Genomic DNA, 18,992 nt, shown 5'->3' on the forward strand with positions numbered 1-18,992 from the left:
TTTCTGGCCATTTTGAGCGTTTAATTGACCCCACAAATGTGATGCTCCAGAAAGTCAATCTGCTCAAAGGAAGGTCAGTTTTGTAGCTTCTGTAACGAGCTAAAGTGTTTTCAGATGTGTGAACATGATTGCACAAGGGTTTTCTAATCATCAATTAGCCTTCTGAGCCAATGAGCAAACACATTGTACCATTAGAACACTGGAGTGATAGTTGCTGGAAATGGGCCTCTATACACCTATGTAGATATTGCACCAAAAAGCAGACATTTGCAGCTAGAATAGTCATTTACCACATTAGCAATGTATAGAGTGTATTTCTGTAAAGTTAAGACTAGTTTAAAGTTATCTTCATTGAAAAGTACAGTGCTTTTCCTTCAAAAATAAGGACATTTACATGTGACCCCAAACTTTTGAACGGTAGTGTACATACATGTATGCACATATACTGTATGTATGTATATGTACATATGGATATACAAATATATATATATATATATATATATATATATATATATATATATATATATATATATATATATATATATATATATATATATATATATATATATATATATATATATATATATATATATATATCCACACACATTCACACAGTGTATATACATACATGCATATATGTATGTATATATATACAGTACAGGCCAAAAGTTTAGACACCTTTTCATTCAATGCATTTTCTTTATTTTCATGACTATTTACATTGTAGATTGTCACATCAAAACTATGAATGAACACATGTGGAGTTATGTACTTAACAAAAAAAGGTGAAATAACTGAAAACATGTTTTATATTCTAGTTTCTTCAAAATAGCCACCCTTTGCTCTGATTACTGCTCTGCACACGCTTGGCATTCTCTCCATGAGCTTCAAGAGGTAGTCACCTGAAACGGTTTTCACTCCACATGTGTTCATTCATAGTTTGATGTGACAATCTACAATGTAAATAGTCATGAAAATAAAGAAAACATTACATTGAAATGAGAAGATGTGTCCAAACCTTTGGCATGTACTGTACATATATATATATATATATATATATATATATATATATATATATATATATATATATATATATATATATATATATATATATATATATATATATATATAATTAATAAAACTATGGATAAAGGTATTGATATTCATATTGACTAAATAACATGAATATTGATACTGTTGCAATAGAGATTGGAGGTTTTAGTGTTGACACTTTTTTGTGTATCTACTGTCTACTTTTGAAAAGCATAGTAATAGTCAAATGCAGGATGTGTCCACTTCTTTATCAAATGGACTTGGTTGGAAGGTGAACTTTTTGGTTAAAAAGAAGTTGAGTGAGAAATGTTCTCCGCAGCCCAAATAACCGTCTTGGTGAGATTAGTCTGCACAACCTTGACCTTGACCTTGAAGCTTTTGTTGTTGTTGTTTTTATTTTACCATTTGGGTAACTATCTTCCTTATCTCCCCCTCCTCCTTGTGCCCCGCGGTCAGAAGGGGTGATAGTCAATGCATTTGTGTGAAGGTTGTTGAAGGAAAGAAGGCACTAGTGGACTACAACTAACAATGTGCCTCCAGAGGAGAATCATCTTCAACTTTTGGCTGAACATTTCCTGCAGTTAGCTTTGTAGCGGCGACAGCATCCACTGGAGAGTTAGTTCCTGGATGTGTTTATCCGCACAACTAAGAATAGGACCCCCAGAACTAAGAATAGGACCCCCAGAACTAAGAATAGGACCCCCAGAACTAAGAATAGGACCCCCAGAACTAAGAATAGGACCCCCAGAAGCCAGAAGGGAATGAAAGCCCTCTTCTGCTCACCCTGCCAACATTTACTCTTTCTAGGAAGCTCAGCTCCTTGAATGAAGTGTTTAGCAGAGGGCGGGACTACTTTGGACTAAAAAGCAAGGCGTCTGTCCACACGCTGAATTGTTGTAGGCTTTGCTTGCCGTTTAGCATATTGATGGAAGATTGCTGGCAGAGTGACAGAATGGGCCTCATTGTTTCTACAGATGGGGGCAGGAGATGGGGGTGGGGGGGGGGGGCTCTTGTTATTGTTTTCCCACCTCCCAGCACAATGGCAGCCTTACCAACATGAACATGGTGATGGGAGATCCAGATGACCACAGCTGCTTCCCACAGTGCTCAATAACTGGCTGTTTCTTGGAATGGAAATACCTTTAACAGGCGAGCGTGGCACACCCGCCCCTCCAAAAAGGCTGGTTTGGAATTATATAAGAGGTGTTACATCAAATATCACGTGACCAACTTAAAGCCATAACCTTTACATTTAAACTATCAGACAATCTATGACACAACTTTTCTTTTCTTTTATATCGACATTGGAAAAGATAGAAATAGTCAATTCCGAAGTGAACATGCAATGTCTAAGATGACATTTTATCCATTTTATCCAAAATCGTGATTTTGGATTTGTGATATCTATACCCAAATAACTGTTTTCTGTCAGATTTAAATAAAGTGAATATTCTTTTATTACCTGTTCTGATTAAAAGTCCGCAATCACAGAATGTTATCAGGCTGAACATTACATTTGATTAATAAATAGAGAAGGTTAAAACATTGTCATGCAGAGATCAAATACCATTAACTTGTACAACATGTAATGTACGGAATACCACAAGCATTTATTTACACATTACATGACCACAAACCAAACCATGACCGTAACAATCCACATTTTGTGTTATTAATGCGTGAAAGTGTCATCTAAACGTGGAATGCAAGTGCTCCTAAAGCAGGAATACACATTTTGTATTCCTGCAAAATGTCAAATCTGGCAGACACAAACACTCAGCAGGTCATTTTTTATTTCTCTTTAAGCTGTTTGAAAAAACCTTTGAGTAAAGCAAACTAATTCTATAGTCATGGTAATAAAACACTGGAAAATGGTATGTTTAGGGTGCACTTATTGATGACAAAAAATGATATTTATCTGTGATTAATCACGACTAATTTAGAGTTAACTATAAACAAACTGCGATTAAATGGTTTGACAGCCTTAATATAAATATACACTTTTTAACAGTTTGTGTTTGACCAGAAAACACTTGACTCTCCAACTACCACGATGATGAACCAACATTAAAATAGTCTAGTAGGCCTAAATATTCTGTAAAAACAAGGCAGAGTTTTTATTTGCCAATTATATTTCATATTTTTGCCCATTGTAACATTACACACAAAAACACTGTACTTTAATAAGTGATTATTTGGCATACCACTAGATGGAGCCCGTGTACCACACTTTTGGAATAGATGCTTTATAGAGTCTTCAAAGTGTGCACATTCCATCCATCCATTTTCTACCGTTTGTCCCTTTCAGGGTGGGGGTGTGGGGGGGGGTGCTGGAGCCTATCTCGGCTGCATTCATTTACTAAAATAATGACTTTTGTCCGGGCTTCAAACAATTATTCATGTTGTTTATGGCTAACTGTTTTGCTAACGAACCTCCAATCACAAACCATGTTCAAAGACCAATGCAGTTTGTAAATGGAGGTTTCACTACAAAGTATGTGGAATGCAACTTGATTTATTTCATTACATTCACTTTGTGTTGCCCCTCAAAATATACTTTGTTGTATACTTTGTGTTGTATACTTTGTGTTGTATACTTTGTGTTGCCCCTCAAAATATACTTACAAATATTTAAATGCTGAATTTCCTCTTTTCTGACTTATCAATGTTAATGTTGCAACAATTTCCTTATGGATCAATAAAGTTTGTCTAAGCACGCATAGCAACATGGACACCTCACATACAACATGGACACCTCACATACAACATGGACACCTCACATGCAACATGGACACCTCACATACAACATGGACACCTCACATGCAACATGGACACCTCACATGCAACATGGACACCTCACGTGCAACATGGACACCTCACATACAACATGGACACCTCACATACAACATGGACACCTCACATGCAACATGGACACCTCACATACAACATGGACACCTCACATGCAACATGGACACCTCACATGCAACATGGACACCTCACATGCAACATGGACACCTCACATACAACATGGACACCTCACATGCAACATGGACACCTCACATACAACATGGACACCTCACATGCAACATGGACACCTCACGTGCAACATGGACACCTCACATGCAACATGGACGCCTCACATGCAACATGGACACCTCACATGCAACATGGACACCTCACGTGCAACATGGACACCTCACATACAACATGGACACCTCACATACAACATGGACACCTCACATGCAACATGGACACCTCACGTGCAACATGGACACCTCACATGCAACATGGACACCTCACATACAACATGGATGCCTCACATGCAACATGGACACCTCACATGCAACATGGACACCTCACATACAACATGGACACCTCACATGCAACATGGACACCTCACATGCAACATGGACACCTCACATGCAACATGGACACCTCACATACAACATGGACACCTCACGTGCAACATGGACACCTCACATGCAACATGGACACCTCACATACAACATGGACACCTCACATGCAACATGGACACCTCACATACAACATGGACACCTCATAAACAAAATGGACACCTCACATGCAACATGGATGCCTCACATGCAACATGGACGCCTCACATGCAACATGGATGCCTCACAAGCAACATGGACGCCTCACATGCAACATGGACGCCTCACATGCAACATGGACGCCTCACATGCAACATGGATGCCTCACATGCAACATGGACACCTCACATACAACATGGACACACCTCACATACAACATGGACACCTCACATGCAACATGGATGCCTCACATGCAACATGGACACCTCACATACAACATGGACACACCTCACATACAACATGGACACCTCACATACAACATGGACACCTCACATACAACATGGACGCCTCACATGCAACATGGACACCTCACATACAACATGGACACCTCACATGCAACATGGACACCTCACATGCAACATGGACACCTCACATACAACATGGACACCTCACATGCAACATGGACACCTCACATGCAACATGGACGCCTCACATGCAACATGGATGCCTCACATGCAACATGGACACCTCACATGCAACATGGACACCTCACATGCAACATGGACACCTCACATACAACATGGACGCCTCACATGCAACATGGATGCCTCACATGCAACATGGACACCTCACATGCAACATGGACGCCTCACATGCAACATGGATGCCTCACATGCAACATGGACGCCTCACATGCAGTGACAGAAATGCTACAGTCTGTTCCTCATAAGCACAATTTGGCTCAATAAAAAAACTCTCTTTTCAAGTCTTACTTGACAAATAAAGAAAGTAGAAAATATGAAATATACTATTAGCAAATCCAGATGTTCAATGTAATGATGTAAGTATAAAGATAAGAATTGATATATTTAGTTATGGAATGCTAATGTTTGTGGCCAGCATGCATGTGCTAGGTGCCGTCCTGGTTCTGACCAATGGACTTGCTTTCTGACTAATGTGCTAGGTGCCGTCCTGGTTCTGACCAATGGACTTGCTTTCTGACTAATGTGCTAGGTGCCGTCCTGGTTCTGACCAATGGACTTGCTTTCTGACTAATGTGCTAGGTGCCGTCCTGGTTCTGACCAATGGACTTGCTTTCTGACTAATGTGCTAGGTGCCGTCCTGGTTCTGACCAATGGACTTGCTTTCTGACGTGTGACACACCATCCGTACAGTCATGTGACAGTGACCAGCTGTTGGTAAACAAAGGACAGCCTTTTTAGGAACGTTACATAATCCTAAAGATGTTGACAAGTTTGGCAGGCAAAGGTATTTACCAAGGTCACTTACATAAGCTTACCAATCCTATGTACACTATGTGGTTGACTTACAGTCAACAACACGTGGGATCTATAAACATCTTTTTCAGAAAGTCTTTGGACGCACCTTGAATAAAAAGGTGCAATCACCAAATGACATTAAGTTTAAGCAACAATGTGAAGAATGTACACTTTTGACCACCACTGCATATAAAGGGAATGCATGTGCAGAGCACATACCTTTTACATGATACATCATATCAAGTATATCATATCAATCATTACAATCAATTAGCATGTCATGTGGGTGTGCATTTTGTAACAGTAGGAATTATTTGTGTTCATGTTGCACACAGACGTATTTGAGTGACGGACCGGAAGCCATATTGAGTGTTACGCTATCGATGTATGTGCGTGTGTATTTATCAGTGATGTGCGGTGAGGTTCATGTCAGGTGAGGCACTGACTTCATCACAGTCAGATTTACAAACATATGAACCCTAAAGAGTATCTTATTCACCATTTGATTGGCAGCAGTTAACGGGTTATGTTTAAAAGCTCATACCAGCATTCTTCCCTGCTTGGCACTCAGCATCAAGGGTTTTAATTGGGGGTTAAATCACCAAAAATGGTTCCCGGGCACGGCGCCGCTGCTGCCCACTGCTCCCCTCACCTCCCAGGGGGTGATCAAGGGGATGGGTCAAATGTAGAGGACAAAATTCACCACACCTAGTGTGTGTGTGACAATCATTGCTACTTTAACTTAACTTTAACTTTACACATACAAACTGTAGCACACAAAAACGCACATTTAATTAAAAAAACTTTATTATGGTCTTACCTTTACTTATAAATGAAGTCCATGCGCCGCTGTTGTGCCGGATAATGCACCCCCGCCGTAGAATGCACCCCCTGACGGGAGTGTTATATCAACTAAAGCCCACACTTAAACTTTCCACGTGCAAGATTGAATCCATTTAAAAAAGTGATTTAATAAGAAGCCAAAAAATGCAAAAACAATAATGTTGGTGTTGGAGGAGTTGTGAATGAATGAAATATGAAATCCGTGCTGCAGTCTGCAGGTGTACCTAATGTTGTGGCCCAGCAGTCATTCACAACTCCTCCAACACCAACATTATTGTTTTTGCACTTTTTGGCTTCTTATTAAATAACTTTTTTAAATAGATTCAATCTTGCACGTAGAAAGTTTAAGTGTGGGCTTTAGTTGATACAACACTCCCGTCAGGGGGTGCATTCTACATTATCCGGCACAACACCACCAGGAGGCGGGATTACTGCAAGCCTCAGCCAGTGCCTCTTCGCAGCCGTTTTATGATTGCTCAGCACAAGAAATACGTGACACACATACAGTTGTCGACAAAATACACTGTACATTATATACCTCAGCTAACTCAACTGGAAATGTATAATATAATTCATATAGCAATACGGTCTCACTGCACAGCAGGCCAGCAGTTAGCCCAGTCATTGCGCAATCCATGGTGAGGCACAACTGAGTGACGCCTCAACTGGCTGCTGATCACCGCACCGTCTCTTCTCAGTATTTCAACGGCAAATGTGAAAATTCAGCCATTTTGAATAAAAATAATCTAAAACTGGTGAAGTTAAATGGAAAATAACTTTATAGTATAATCACTGGATAAATATAACAATTTAATAATTGGCACGTGAGGCCCCGCCTCACCTGCCTCCCCTAATGCACGTCACTGATATGTATAGATAAAAAGTGTAATACTCCATCATTCAGTTGTGAATGTGTATGTCCTATTTTGACCAGGACTGTACATATAATGTCCAGCTGAGTGTAATTGTAATGAATAGAAGAGTGATGGATGTGTGGTGTTGACAAAAAGATGATAGAAGTGCATTTCCCATTGCACTGCACACATAGTTGACCACTTTAAGACTTCAAAAAACAGGTGTTGATAAAAGACTCTGAGATGTCACATGACATCATGTTGGAGGTGTTCAGCCTCTTGTGCTAATATACATGCTAATTATCTTTATTTCCACAAAGGACATATAGTACCAATAAAAGTACCAATAGATACCGGTATCGTAGCGATAAAATCTTAGCGATAGACATCTCTAATTACAATTAGCGCTAAATGTTGAAGATCACATGAAGAATGACTCACCAGTGTCATACTCACCTAAAACACCATCTTTGTCTTCAGGTAACTCAGGAGGAATCTGCTCCAAATACACCACCCTGCATGACGGCCGCAAGTCCACCCTCAACACAGGCCTGGTCACCATTCAGAACTACGGACAGTTCCTGCCGCCCCGGCACGTCCAGCTGACCTTTGCTCACGAACTCGGACACAGCCTCGGCTCTCCGGTCAGTCCCTGCAACGTTGGTCAGGTCTAGCCTGCAGGCACACTTCACTATAGAACGTTGGTCAGGTCTAGCCTGCATGCACACTTCACTATAGAACATTGGTCAGGTCTAGCCTGCAGGCACACTTCACTATAGAACGTTGGTCAGGTCTAGCCTGCAGGCACACTTCACTATAGAACGTTGGTCAGGTCTAGCCTGCAGGCACACTTCACTATAGAACGTTGGTCAGGTCTAGCCTGCAGGCACACTTCACTATAGAACGTTGGTCAGGTCTAGCCTGCAGGCACACTTCACTATAGAACGTTGGTCAGGTCTAGCCTGCAGGCACACTTCACTATAGAACGTTGGTCAGGTCTAGCCTGCAGGCACACTTCACTATAGAACGTTGGTCAGGTCTAGCCTGCAGGCACACTTCACTATAGAACGTTGGTCAGGTCTAGCCTGCAGGCACACTTCACTATAGAACGTTGGTCAGGTCTAGCCTGCAGGCACACTTCACTATAGAACGTTGGTCAGGTCTAGCCTGCAGGCACACTTCACTAGAAAAATACATTTGTCAACTGCGGTGCCGTTCACCTCTACCACCTGCTCCCTCCCCTCCAAGTAAGACTGCATCCAGCTCCAAGAGGTTTTATCAAATCTGATTGCTCTGAGCTTATCCAACAGTATAGCGTGGTTAACGGTGTCAAAGACCTTCTGAAGGTCCAGCATGACCATGCCGCAGTATTTGCCCGCGTCCACCTCATGTTTGATGTGCTCGCTCACATAGAGAAGGCATGTGTCAGTGGAGTGGTTAGTTCTGAAGTCAGATAGAGAAGGCATGTGTCAGTGGAGTGGTTAGTTCTGAAGTCACATAGAGAAGGCATGTGTCAGTGGAGTGGTTAGTTCTGAAGTCAGATAGAGAAGGCATGTGTCAGTGGAGTGGTTAGTTCTGAAGTCAGATAGAGAAGGCATGTGTCAGTGGAGTGGTTAGTTCTGAAGTCAGATAGAGAAGGCATGTGTCAGTGGAGTGGTTAGTTCTGAAGTCAGATAGAGAAGGCATGTGTCAGTGGAGTGGTTAGTTCTGAAGTCAGATAGAGAAGGCATGTGTCAGTGGAGTGGTTAGTTCTGAAGTCACATAGAGAAGGCATGTGTCAGTGGAGTGGTTAGTTCTGAAGTCAGATAGAGAAGGCATGTGTCAGTGGAGTGGTTAGTTCTGAAGTCACATAGAGAAGGCATGTGTCAGTGGAGTGGTTAGTTCTGAAGTCACATAGAGAAGGCATGTGTCAGTGGAGTGGTTAGTTCTAAAGTCACATAGAGAAGGCATGTGTCAGTGGAGTGGTTAGTTCTGAAGTCAGATAGAGAAGGCATGTGTCAGTGGAGTGGTTAGTTCTGAAGTCAGATAGAGAAGGCATGTGTCAGTGGAGTGGTTAGTTCTGAAGTCAGATAGAGAAGGCATGTGTCAGTGGAGTGGTTAGTTCTGAAGTCAGATAGAGAAGGCATGTGTCAGTGGAGTGGTTAGTTCTGAAGTCAGATAGAGAAGGCATGTGTCAGTGGAGTGGTTAGTTCTGAAGTCAGATAGAGAAGGCATGTGTCAGTGGAGTGGTTAGTTCTGAAGCCGGATTGGAATTTGTACATGAGTTTATTAGTGGCAAGGTAACTATCGACCTGTTCATAAACTATTTTCTCCATTACTTTGGAAATGGAGCTGAGAATAGAAACAGGTCGGTAGTTGCCAGGTTCTAATTTGCTTCCTTTTTTAAAGAGGGGAGTTACTCTTGCTATCTTGAAATATTTTGGTACTTGGCCTTGTGTAATTGAGAGGTTTATTATGTGCGTGATGACCGGGGCAATGATGGAGGCAGAGTCCCTGAGGAATCTGGAGGGAATATTGTCAAGGCCGGTGGCCTTGTTAGGGTGGAGCGCGCTCAATTTTTTGAGCACCTCGTCAGCTGAGAGCATTTCTAATTTGAAATCGTTGTTGGATACTCCTAGCTTTCTGTAGAACAATCTCCTTCTGGTTGCATGAAGATGACCAAAAAATTTATTTTTAAAAATTGTTTTTAAAAAAAATACAACAACAAAAAAAAACATTTATAAAAAAAAAAAATTTCATTGACTTTTGAAAATTGCGAGTCAATTTAGACTCGGAATGAATAAAAATCGCGATTCAGATGTGAATTCGATTTTTTTGTCCACCCCTAAGAACTAAGACAAGCATTTCCATTCAACAAAATGAACACAGCTACTACGTTACCTTACGTTACGAGCTTCAACGTCTGCATGTGGCCTCGCCTCCACCCACAGAGACAAAATGAACACAGCTACTACGTTACCTTACGTTACGAGCTTCAACGTCTGCATGTGGCCTCGCCTCCACCCACAGAGACAAAATGAACACAGCTACTACGTTACCTTACGTTACGAGCTTCAACGTCTGCTTGCGGCCTCGCCTCCACCCACAGAGACAAAATGAACACAGCTACTACGTTACCTTACGTTACGAGCTTCAACGTCTGCTTGTGGCCTCGCCTCCACCCACAGAGACAAAATGAACACAGCTACTACGTTACCTTACGTTACGAGCTTCAACGTCTGCTTGTGGCCTCGCCTCCACCCACAGAGACAAAATGAACACAGCTACTACGTTACCTTACGTCACGAGCTTCAACGTCTGCTTGTGGCCTCGCCTCCACCCACAGAGACAAAATGAACACAGCTACTACGTTACCTTACGTTACGAGCTTCAACGTCTGCTTGTGGCCTCGCCTCCACCCACAGAGACAAAATGAACACAGCTACTACGTTACCTTACGTTACGAGCTTCAACGTCTGCTTGTGGCCTCGCCTCCACCCACAGAGACAAAATGAACACAGCTACTACGTTACCTTACGTCACGAGCTTCAACGTCTGCTTGTGGCCTCGCCTCCACCCACAGAGACAAAATGAACACAGCTACTACGTTACCTTACGTTACGAGCTTCAACGTCTGCATGCGGCCTCGCCTCCACCCACAGACACAAAGACAGTGGATGACTAACAAGACTTCACTCTGTGTCTTTCATTCCACTATAGATGTATCAATTCAACTTTCAGTGAATGTCGCGAACAAGATAAGGAACCGGATCAGGACTTTTTTCTGCGCTCTCCAAGTGCTTGTATCCATTCAACCATTTTCTACCGCTTATTCCCTTCGGGGTCGCAAGGGGCGCTGGAGCCTATCTCGGCTACAATCGGGCGGAAGGCGGGGTACACCCTGGACAAGTGGCCACCTCATCGCAGTGCTCGTACAGTTTTGTATATTCATCAGCTTGACTAAATCCATTTCCAGTGCTGGAAATGGCCAGAAGAAAAGACACTGATGCATGCATGAAAGAGCCACCCTGCCCCTCTCTCTTCTATACAATTGGTCCAAGCACAAAAGGGGATCCTGAGCTGATTAGTTCTGCTACGTCAATCTCGGGCCTCTCCTAAATCCTTCAGTTCCGGCCTGCTGTCCTGCAAGCTGCATGCAAGGAGGAATGTGTTATTTGTAGGAATGCAACCTTGTTTATCAAACACAATCTCCCTCTGCTATCTTCACTTATTGCATCTGCTGCTTTCAACCCACACTTTCCCTTCCAGCTCAGAAATAAAGCAGAACATTTCCCAGCATGCATCAGGAAACTACCTCACGTGAACTTGAAGGCAGGGCAATTACAAGTTCATTACAGCGCCATCTCCCTCTTTTTATTTTCTGATTACAGTGGCTATAAAACGTCAACACACCCTGTGAAAACACTTTCTTCAACAATGATTTGATTGACGTCAAGATCTGCCAGGCTGATAGAAAGATGGGTTATACTTGTTATACTTGTAAAGATGGAATGCTGCAATTAAAACAAAGCACCGTCATCATGTTTTTCATTGAATTCATCACATTTACATTTACACATTTTCTATATCCATTGAATTTCCTGGAGTCAGCCTCCTGGAAATGTTTGTATGAGGAACTCAACATTGCACCTGTTCCTCCAGGGTCTTCCTGTTTAAGAGATGCATTCTTTAGTTTGTAAATAAAACAAAGATGATTGTGATGCAGCACTTTGACTTCACTGGCTCTTCAAGTCTGCAGATCAACTTTGACTTCACTGGCTCTTCAAGTCTGCAGATCAACTTTGACTTCACTGACTCTTCAAGTCTGCAGATCAACTTTGACTTCACTGACTCTTCAAGTCTGCAGATCAACTTTGACTTCACTGACTCTTCAAGTCTGCAGATCAACTTTGACTTCACTGACTCTTCAAGTCTGCAGATCAACTTTGACTTCACTGACTCTTCAAGTCTGCAGATCAACTTTGACTTCACTGACTCTTCAAGTCTGCAGATCAACACTAATGGCTGACCCAGAAAGAAGCACAGTAGAATAATATTCAGGACAAATACATTCACGTATCCACGTTAATCAATTCATGTTAACCGCCAGAACAAAGATTCATGCAAAAACTTTGTAATTGTAGTTACCCCTGTTAAATACGAGTGTAACATACACTGGAACATCAATTTACCAACCACACTATTCACAAACTTTGCGATTTAGGAACCTTTAGAACGCGCTGAATATGCCTGGGTTTGGGAACTTTGCCGCTGTTAAAGTTCAAGTACCAACTTTAACTTGTCTCTGCGTACAAACGCTTCATTCCTTCATTTTGTGTCCCGCCGGCAGCCATTTTGTGCTTGCTAGTATTGAAGAGATTGAGGAACAGCAAATGTTATATTGTGAAGAGGACTTTAAAAAAAAGCCAAAGCAGACTTATTTCACAGCAGAAGAGAAGACTACCTCTCGTTCAGCAGCGACTCGGCCTAGTCTTTTCTGCACTAACGAGAGGACTTTTGCCCATAATGTACTGTAAGTGGATTTTACTTTTTGTAATGGTTATCATTGTAGCAATATAGTTGTTAAATGTAATGATTTGGGGGATTTCTGATCTTTTTTGAGGGCACCTAAGAAAGGTGTGTGTGTGTGTGTGTGCATGCAGCGCCTACAGGACAGTTGAGCTTGTCTTTGTTGTTGAGTTGATTTATTACCTCCTTATGTTGGTTTGATACACAAAGAAGTTGATATTGTGTCCAAACCTTCACTAAAAGCTGGACTTTTGTCAAGGCTGGAAGCCATCGGTCCGTCCCCACGGCTAGTAAACAATGGTCCCCATGGCTAGTAAACAATGGTCCCCATGGCTAGTAAACAATGGTCCCCATGGCTAGTAAACAATGGTCCCCATGGCTAGTAAACAATGGTCCCCATGGCTAGTAAACAATGGTCCCATGGCTAGTAAACAATGGTCCCCATGGCTAGTAAACAATGGTCCCCACGGCTAGTAAACAATGGTCCCCATGGCTAGTAAACAATGGTCCCCATGGCTAGTAAACAATGGTCCCCATGGCTAGTAAACAATGGTCCCCATGGCTAGTAAACAATGGTCCCCATGGCTAGTACACAATGGTCCCCATGGCTAGTAAACAATGGTCCCCATGGCTAGTAAACAATGGTCCCCATGGCTAGTAAACAATGGTCCCCATGGCTAGTAAACAATGGTCCCCATGGCTAGTAAACAATGGTCCCATGGCTCGTAGACAATGGTCCCCATGGCTAGTAAACAATGGTCCCCATGGCTAGTAAACAATGGTCCCCATGGCTAGTAAACAATGGTCCCATGGCTAGTAAACAATGGTCCCCATTGCTAGTAAACAATGGTCCCCATGGCTAGTAAACAATGGTCCCCATGGCTAGTAAACAATGGTCCCATGGCTAGTAAACAATGGTCCCCATGGCTAGTAAACAATGGTCCCATGGCTAGTAAACAATGGTCCCCATGGCTAGTAAACAATGGTCCCCACGGCTAGTAAACAATGGTCCCCATGGCTAGTAAACAATGGTCCCCATGGCTAGTAAACAATGGTCCCCATGGCTAGTAAACAATGGTCCCCATGGCTAGTAAACAATGGTCCCCATGGCTAGTAAACAATGGTCCCATGGCTCGTAGACAATGGTCCCCATGGCTAGTAAACAATGGTCCCCATGGCTAGTAAACAATGGTCCCCATGGCTAGTAAACAATGGTCCCATGGCTAGTAAACAATGGTCCCCATTGCTAGTAAACAATGGTCCCCATGGCTAGTAAACAATGGTCCCCATGGCTAGTAAACAATGGTCCCATGGCTAGTAAACAATGGTCCCCATGGCTAGTAAACAATGGTCCCCATGGCTAGTAAACAATGGTCCCCATGGCTAGTACACAATGGTCCCATGGCTAGTAAACAATGGTCCCATGGCTAGTAAACAATGGTCCCCATGGCTAGTAAACAATGGTCCCATGGCTAGTAAACAATGGTCCCATGGCTAGTAAACAATGGTCCCCATGGCTAGTAAACAATGGTCCCCATGGCTAGTAAACAATGGTCCCCATGACTAGTAAACAATGGTCCCCATGGCTAGTAAACAATGGTCCCCATGGCTAGTAAACAATGGTCCCCATGACTAGTAAACAATGGTCCCCATGGCTAGTATACAATGGTCCCATGGCTAGTAAACAATGGTCCCCATGGCTAGTAAACAATGGTCCCCATGGCTAGTAAACAATGGTCCCCATGGCTAGTAAACAATGGTCCCCATGGCTAGTAAACAATGGTCCCCATGGCTAGTAAACAATGGTCAAAAATAGGCCCAACCCTTACAACACTTTTCCTATTTTGTTTTCCGGGTAGCTCCTCGTTCTAATGCCTCTAAGTGGTTCCAGGACTAAGTCCCAGGACTGTCCAGAACCGGGCTTGGGGGGCCCATTATTCATATTGACTTTGTTTCCTATGGAGAAATGTTCTTCACCATACAAACTGTTGAATTTACAAACACTGTTCAAGAAGCAATAAATGAATGAATGAATGAATGAATGAATCAGTCTGAGCAACTTAAACTTTTGGGTTGTTTTCCCTCTAGCACGATGAAGGCTCAAATTGTGGCAAGCTGGGCTCCTGGGGTGGACAGGGCAGGTACCTGATGTTCCCACAGGCCACAGACCAGGTGAGGCCAAACAACGACAAGTTGTCCACCTGCAGCATCCGACGCATCAACGCCATGCTGCGCCTCAAAAAGGACGACTGCTTTGTGGGTGAGTGTGTTTACATGGATTCTAGATATTGTCTGTGGCGATTCTAGATATTGTCTGTGGTGATTGTAGATATTGTCTGTGGTGATTGTAGATATTGTCTGTGGTGATTGTAGATATTGTCTGTGGTGATTGTAGATATTGTCTGTGGTGATTGTAGATATTGTCTGTGGTGATTGGAGATATTGTCTGTGGGTGAGTGTGTTTACATGGATTGTAGATATTGTCTGTGGTGATTGTAGATATTGTCTGTGGTGATTGTAGATATTGTCTGTGGGTGAGTGTGTTTACATGGATTGTAGATATTGTCTGTGGTGATTGTAGATATTGTCTGTGGGTGAGTGTGTTTCCATGGATTGTAGATATTGTCTGTGGGTGATTGTAGATATTGTCTGTGGTGATTGTAGATATTGTCTGTGGGTGATTGTAGATATTGTCTGTGGGTGATTGTAGATATTGTGTGTGGGTGATTGTAGATATTGTCTGTGGGTGATTGTGTTTACATGGATTGTAGATATTGTCTGTGGGTGACTGTAGATATTGTCTATGGGTGATTGTAGATATTGTGTGTGGGTGATTGTAGATATTGTGTGTGGGTGATTGTAGATATTGTCTGTGGGTGAGTGTGTTTCCATGGATTGTAGATATTGTCTGTGGGTGATTGTAGATATTGTCTGTGGTGATTGTAGATATTGTCTGTGGGTGATTGTAGATATTGTCTGTGGGTGATTGTAGATATTGTGTGTGGGTGATTGTAGATATTGTCTGTGGGTGATTGTGTTTACATGGATTGTAGATATTGTGTGTGGGTGATTGTAGATATTGTGTGTGGGTGATTGTGTTTCCATGGATTGTAGATATTGTGTGTGGGTGATTGTAGATATTGTGTGTGGGTGATTGTAGATATTGTCTGTGGGTGATTGTGTTTACATGGATTGTAGATATTGTCTGTGGGTGATTGTAGATATTGTGTGTGGGTGATTGAAAATATTGTCTGTGGGTGATTGTGTTTACATGGATTGTAGATATTGTGTGTGGGTGATTGTAGATATTGTGTGTGGGTGATTGTGTTTCCATGGATTGTAGATATTGTGTGTGGGTGATTGTAGATATTGTGTGTGGGTGATTGTAGATATTGTGTGTGGGTGATTGTGTTTACATGGATTGTAGATATTGTCTGTGGGTGATTGTGTTTACATGGATTGTAGATATTGTGTGTGGGTGATTGTAGATATTGTCTGTGGGTGATTGTGTTTACATGGATTGTAGATATTGTGTGTGGGTGATTGTAGATATTGTCTGTGGGTGAGTGTGTTTACATGGATTGTAGATATTGTCTGTGGGTGATTGTAGATATTGTCTGTGGGTGATTGTAGATATTGTGTGTGGGTGATTGTAGATATTGTGTGTGGGTGATTGTAGATATTGTGTGTGGGTGATTGTAGATATTGTGTGTGTGTGTGAGTGTGTTTATATTGTCAGGTATTGTGACGTGTGCACTATGTAGCCAGCGATCAGCCCATATGTGGCAACCAGATGTTGGAGGAGGGCGAGGAGTGCGACGTGGGTCACGATGACTCGGACCCTTGTTGCTACAGCGCTAAAGAGGCAGTGGGGGTCCAGTGCCGCCTCAAGCCGGGCAAAACGTGCAGGTAGAAGAGGTGAAGAGCACACTCACCTGTGAGAAGGTGACACATGTCTCCTCCCTTGCAGTCCCAGTCAGGGTCTGTGCTGCAGCCAGGACTGCAGGTACAAGGCAACAGGTGAAAGCTGTGATGAGGAGACAGACTGTCAGGAGGAGGGGCTTTGTTCAGGTGTTTCCTCTCTGTGCCCGGAGCCACACCCCAAGGAGAACCTCACCGTCTGCAGTCAAGGGACACGCATCTGCCTGAAAGGGGTGAGAGTTGACGTGAAGAAAGAGAGCTGGGATGGCAGCTGACTGAGCAGATGTCATCACATGAAAGTCCTTTCACATGAAAAATACTTCACATTGCTCTTTCTAGTGGACACTTTTATTTAGCCACGTCAAATCCTAGTCCCAATCATCATTTACACTTCTAAATCCTAGTCCCAATCATCATTTACACTTCTAAATCCTAGTCCCAATCATCATTTACACTTCTAAATCCTAGTCCCAATCATCATTTACACTTCTAAATCCTAGTCCCAATCACAATCATTTACACTTCTAAATCCTAGTCCCAATCATCATTTACACTTCTAAATCCTAGTCCCAATCACAATCATTTACACTTCTAAATCCTAGTCCCAATCACAATCATTTACACTTCTAAATCCTAGTCCCAATCACAATCATTTACACTTCTAAATCCTAGTCCCAATCACAATCATTTACACTTCTAAATCCTAGTCCCAATCACAATCATTTACACGTTGTCCCGTGCTGCTGGTACACCCTTCAAACAACAACAAAATAAGCTACTCCGTGACATAAGCACCCTCACGTAAACACGCACAGCGTGGCTGCTATGTTCTACTTTTACCACTATTAAGACATTTTTCTCGTTAGCCGTATTGTACTGAGCAGCCAGGACAGAAGTGTGTGCTCAGGTTGTACGCTTGATTTATTGATCTTAGTACCAATGTTGCACTAAATGACTTTGCTTGCAATTTTCTTGTACAATGAAAATAAAGATCTATTGTATTCTATATTGGTACTAATAAAGTATTGCAGTACTAATAAAGTATCGCAGTACAACCGAATTAAAAAAGGTACTATACTGCCTTTGAAAAAGACCATTATTTAGACAATACTACAATGATTACATCAATATTGTTTTCCAATCACAAAATCTTATGTCATTGTTGTTATGTTTATAAAAGTAAATATGTCCCTGGAAATAGGAGGACTTTAATTAGGACCAATGTATGACCCTGGAACTACCAATGTATGACCCTGGAACTGCCAATGTATGACCCTGGAACTACCAATGTATGACCCTGGAACTACCAATGTACGACCCTGGAACTACCAATGTATGACCCTGGAACTACCAATGTATGACCCTGGAACTACTTGGTATTGGAGCCATACCCAAATTTGTAATATCACCCAAAATGTATGTAAAGTATCCAAACGACAGAAGAATTGCTTTTAAAAGAAGTGTAGATGTTAATATGAATGTTAAAGCAGATATTAACAGTAAATGAACAAGTAGATTGATAATGAATTTTCTACCACTTGTCCGTCATAATTTGAAAAATACAATTTGTTACGGCATTTTTCAACAGTCAAATTAGGAACTTTTATAACCCGTTTGCTTGCTTACTACTAAAATTGTTCTTTCATTGCAGTGGGGAAAATCAAATAAAACCAAAATACATTTTTGTGGTCTCCTTTATTTTACAAACTTAGCCAAAATGATGGAAATACATTTTGATACCGGTAGCGAAACCCCAGTGTGTACCACTTGTACATGTCACAATAACCCCAGTGTGTACCACTTGTACATGTCACAATAACCCCAGTGTGTACCACTTGTACATGTCACAATAACCCCAGTGTGTACCACTTGTACATGTCACAATAACCCCAGTGTGTACCACTTGTACATGTCACAATAACCCCAGTGTGTACCACTTGTACATGTCACAATAACCCCAGTGTGTACCACTTGTACATGTC

General features: G+C 42.1%; 2 protein-coding genes across 2 annotated transcripts in view; one reads left to right on the top strand and one right to left on the bottom strand.

Moving 5' to 3' along the window:
* Positions 1 to 18,992, bottom strand: part of lpla (lipoprotein lipase a) — a 743,422-nt gene that overhangs the window by 46,347 nt on the left and 678,083 nt on the right. The window lies entirely within an intron of this gene.
* The window catches only part of LOC133634996 (disintegrin and metalloproteinase domain-containing protein 10-like), a 58,658-nt gene that overhangs the window by 27,692 nt on the left and 11,974 nt on the right, over positions 1 to 18,992 (top strand). The window contains exons 6-9 of the mRNA XM_062027663.1: positions 8,062 to 8,225; positions 15,178 to 15,349; positions 16,854 to 16,998; positions 17,060 to 17,243. Of these exons, the coding sequence (XP_061883647.1) occupies positions 8,062 to 8,225; positions 15,178 to 15,349; positions 16,854 to 16,998; positions 17,060 to 17,243 (665 nt within the window). The remainder of the gene's footprint in view (positions 1 to 8,061; positions 8,226 to 15,177; positions 15,350 to 16,853; positions 16,999 to 17,059; positions 17,244 to 18,992) is intronic.

The sequence above is a fragment of the Entelurus aequoreus genome, linkage group LG19 (genome assembly GCF_033978785.1).
Source record: "Entelurus aequoreus isolate RoL-2023_Sb linkage group LG19, RoL_Eaeq_v1.1, whole genome shotgun sequence".
Classification (NCBI taxonomy): Eukaryota; Metazoa; Chordata; class Actinopteri; order Syngnathiformes; family Syngnathidae; genus Entelurus; species Entelurus aequoreus.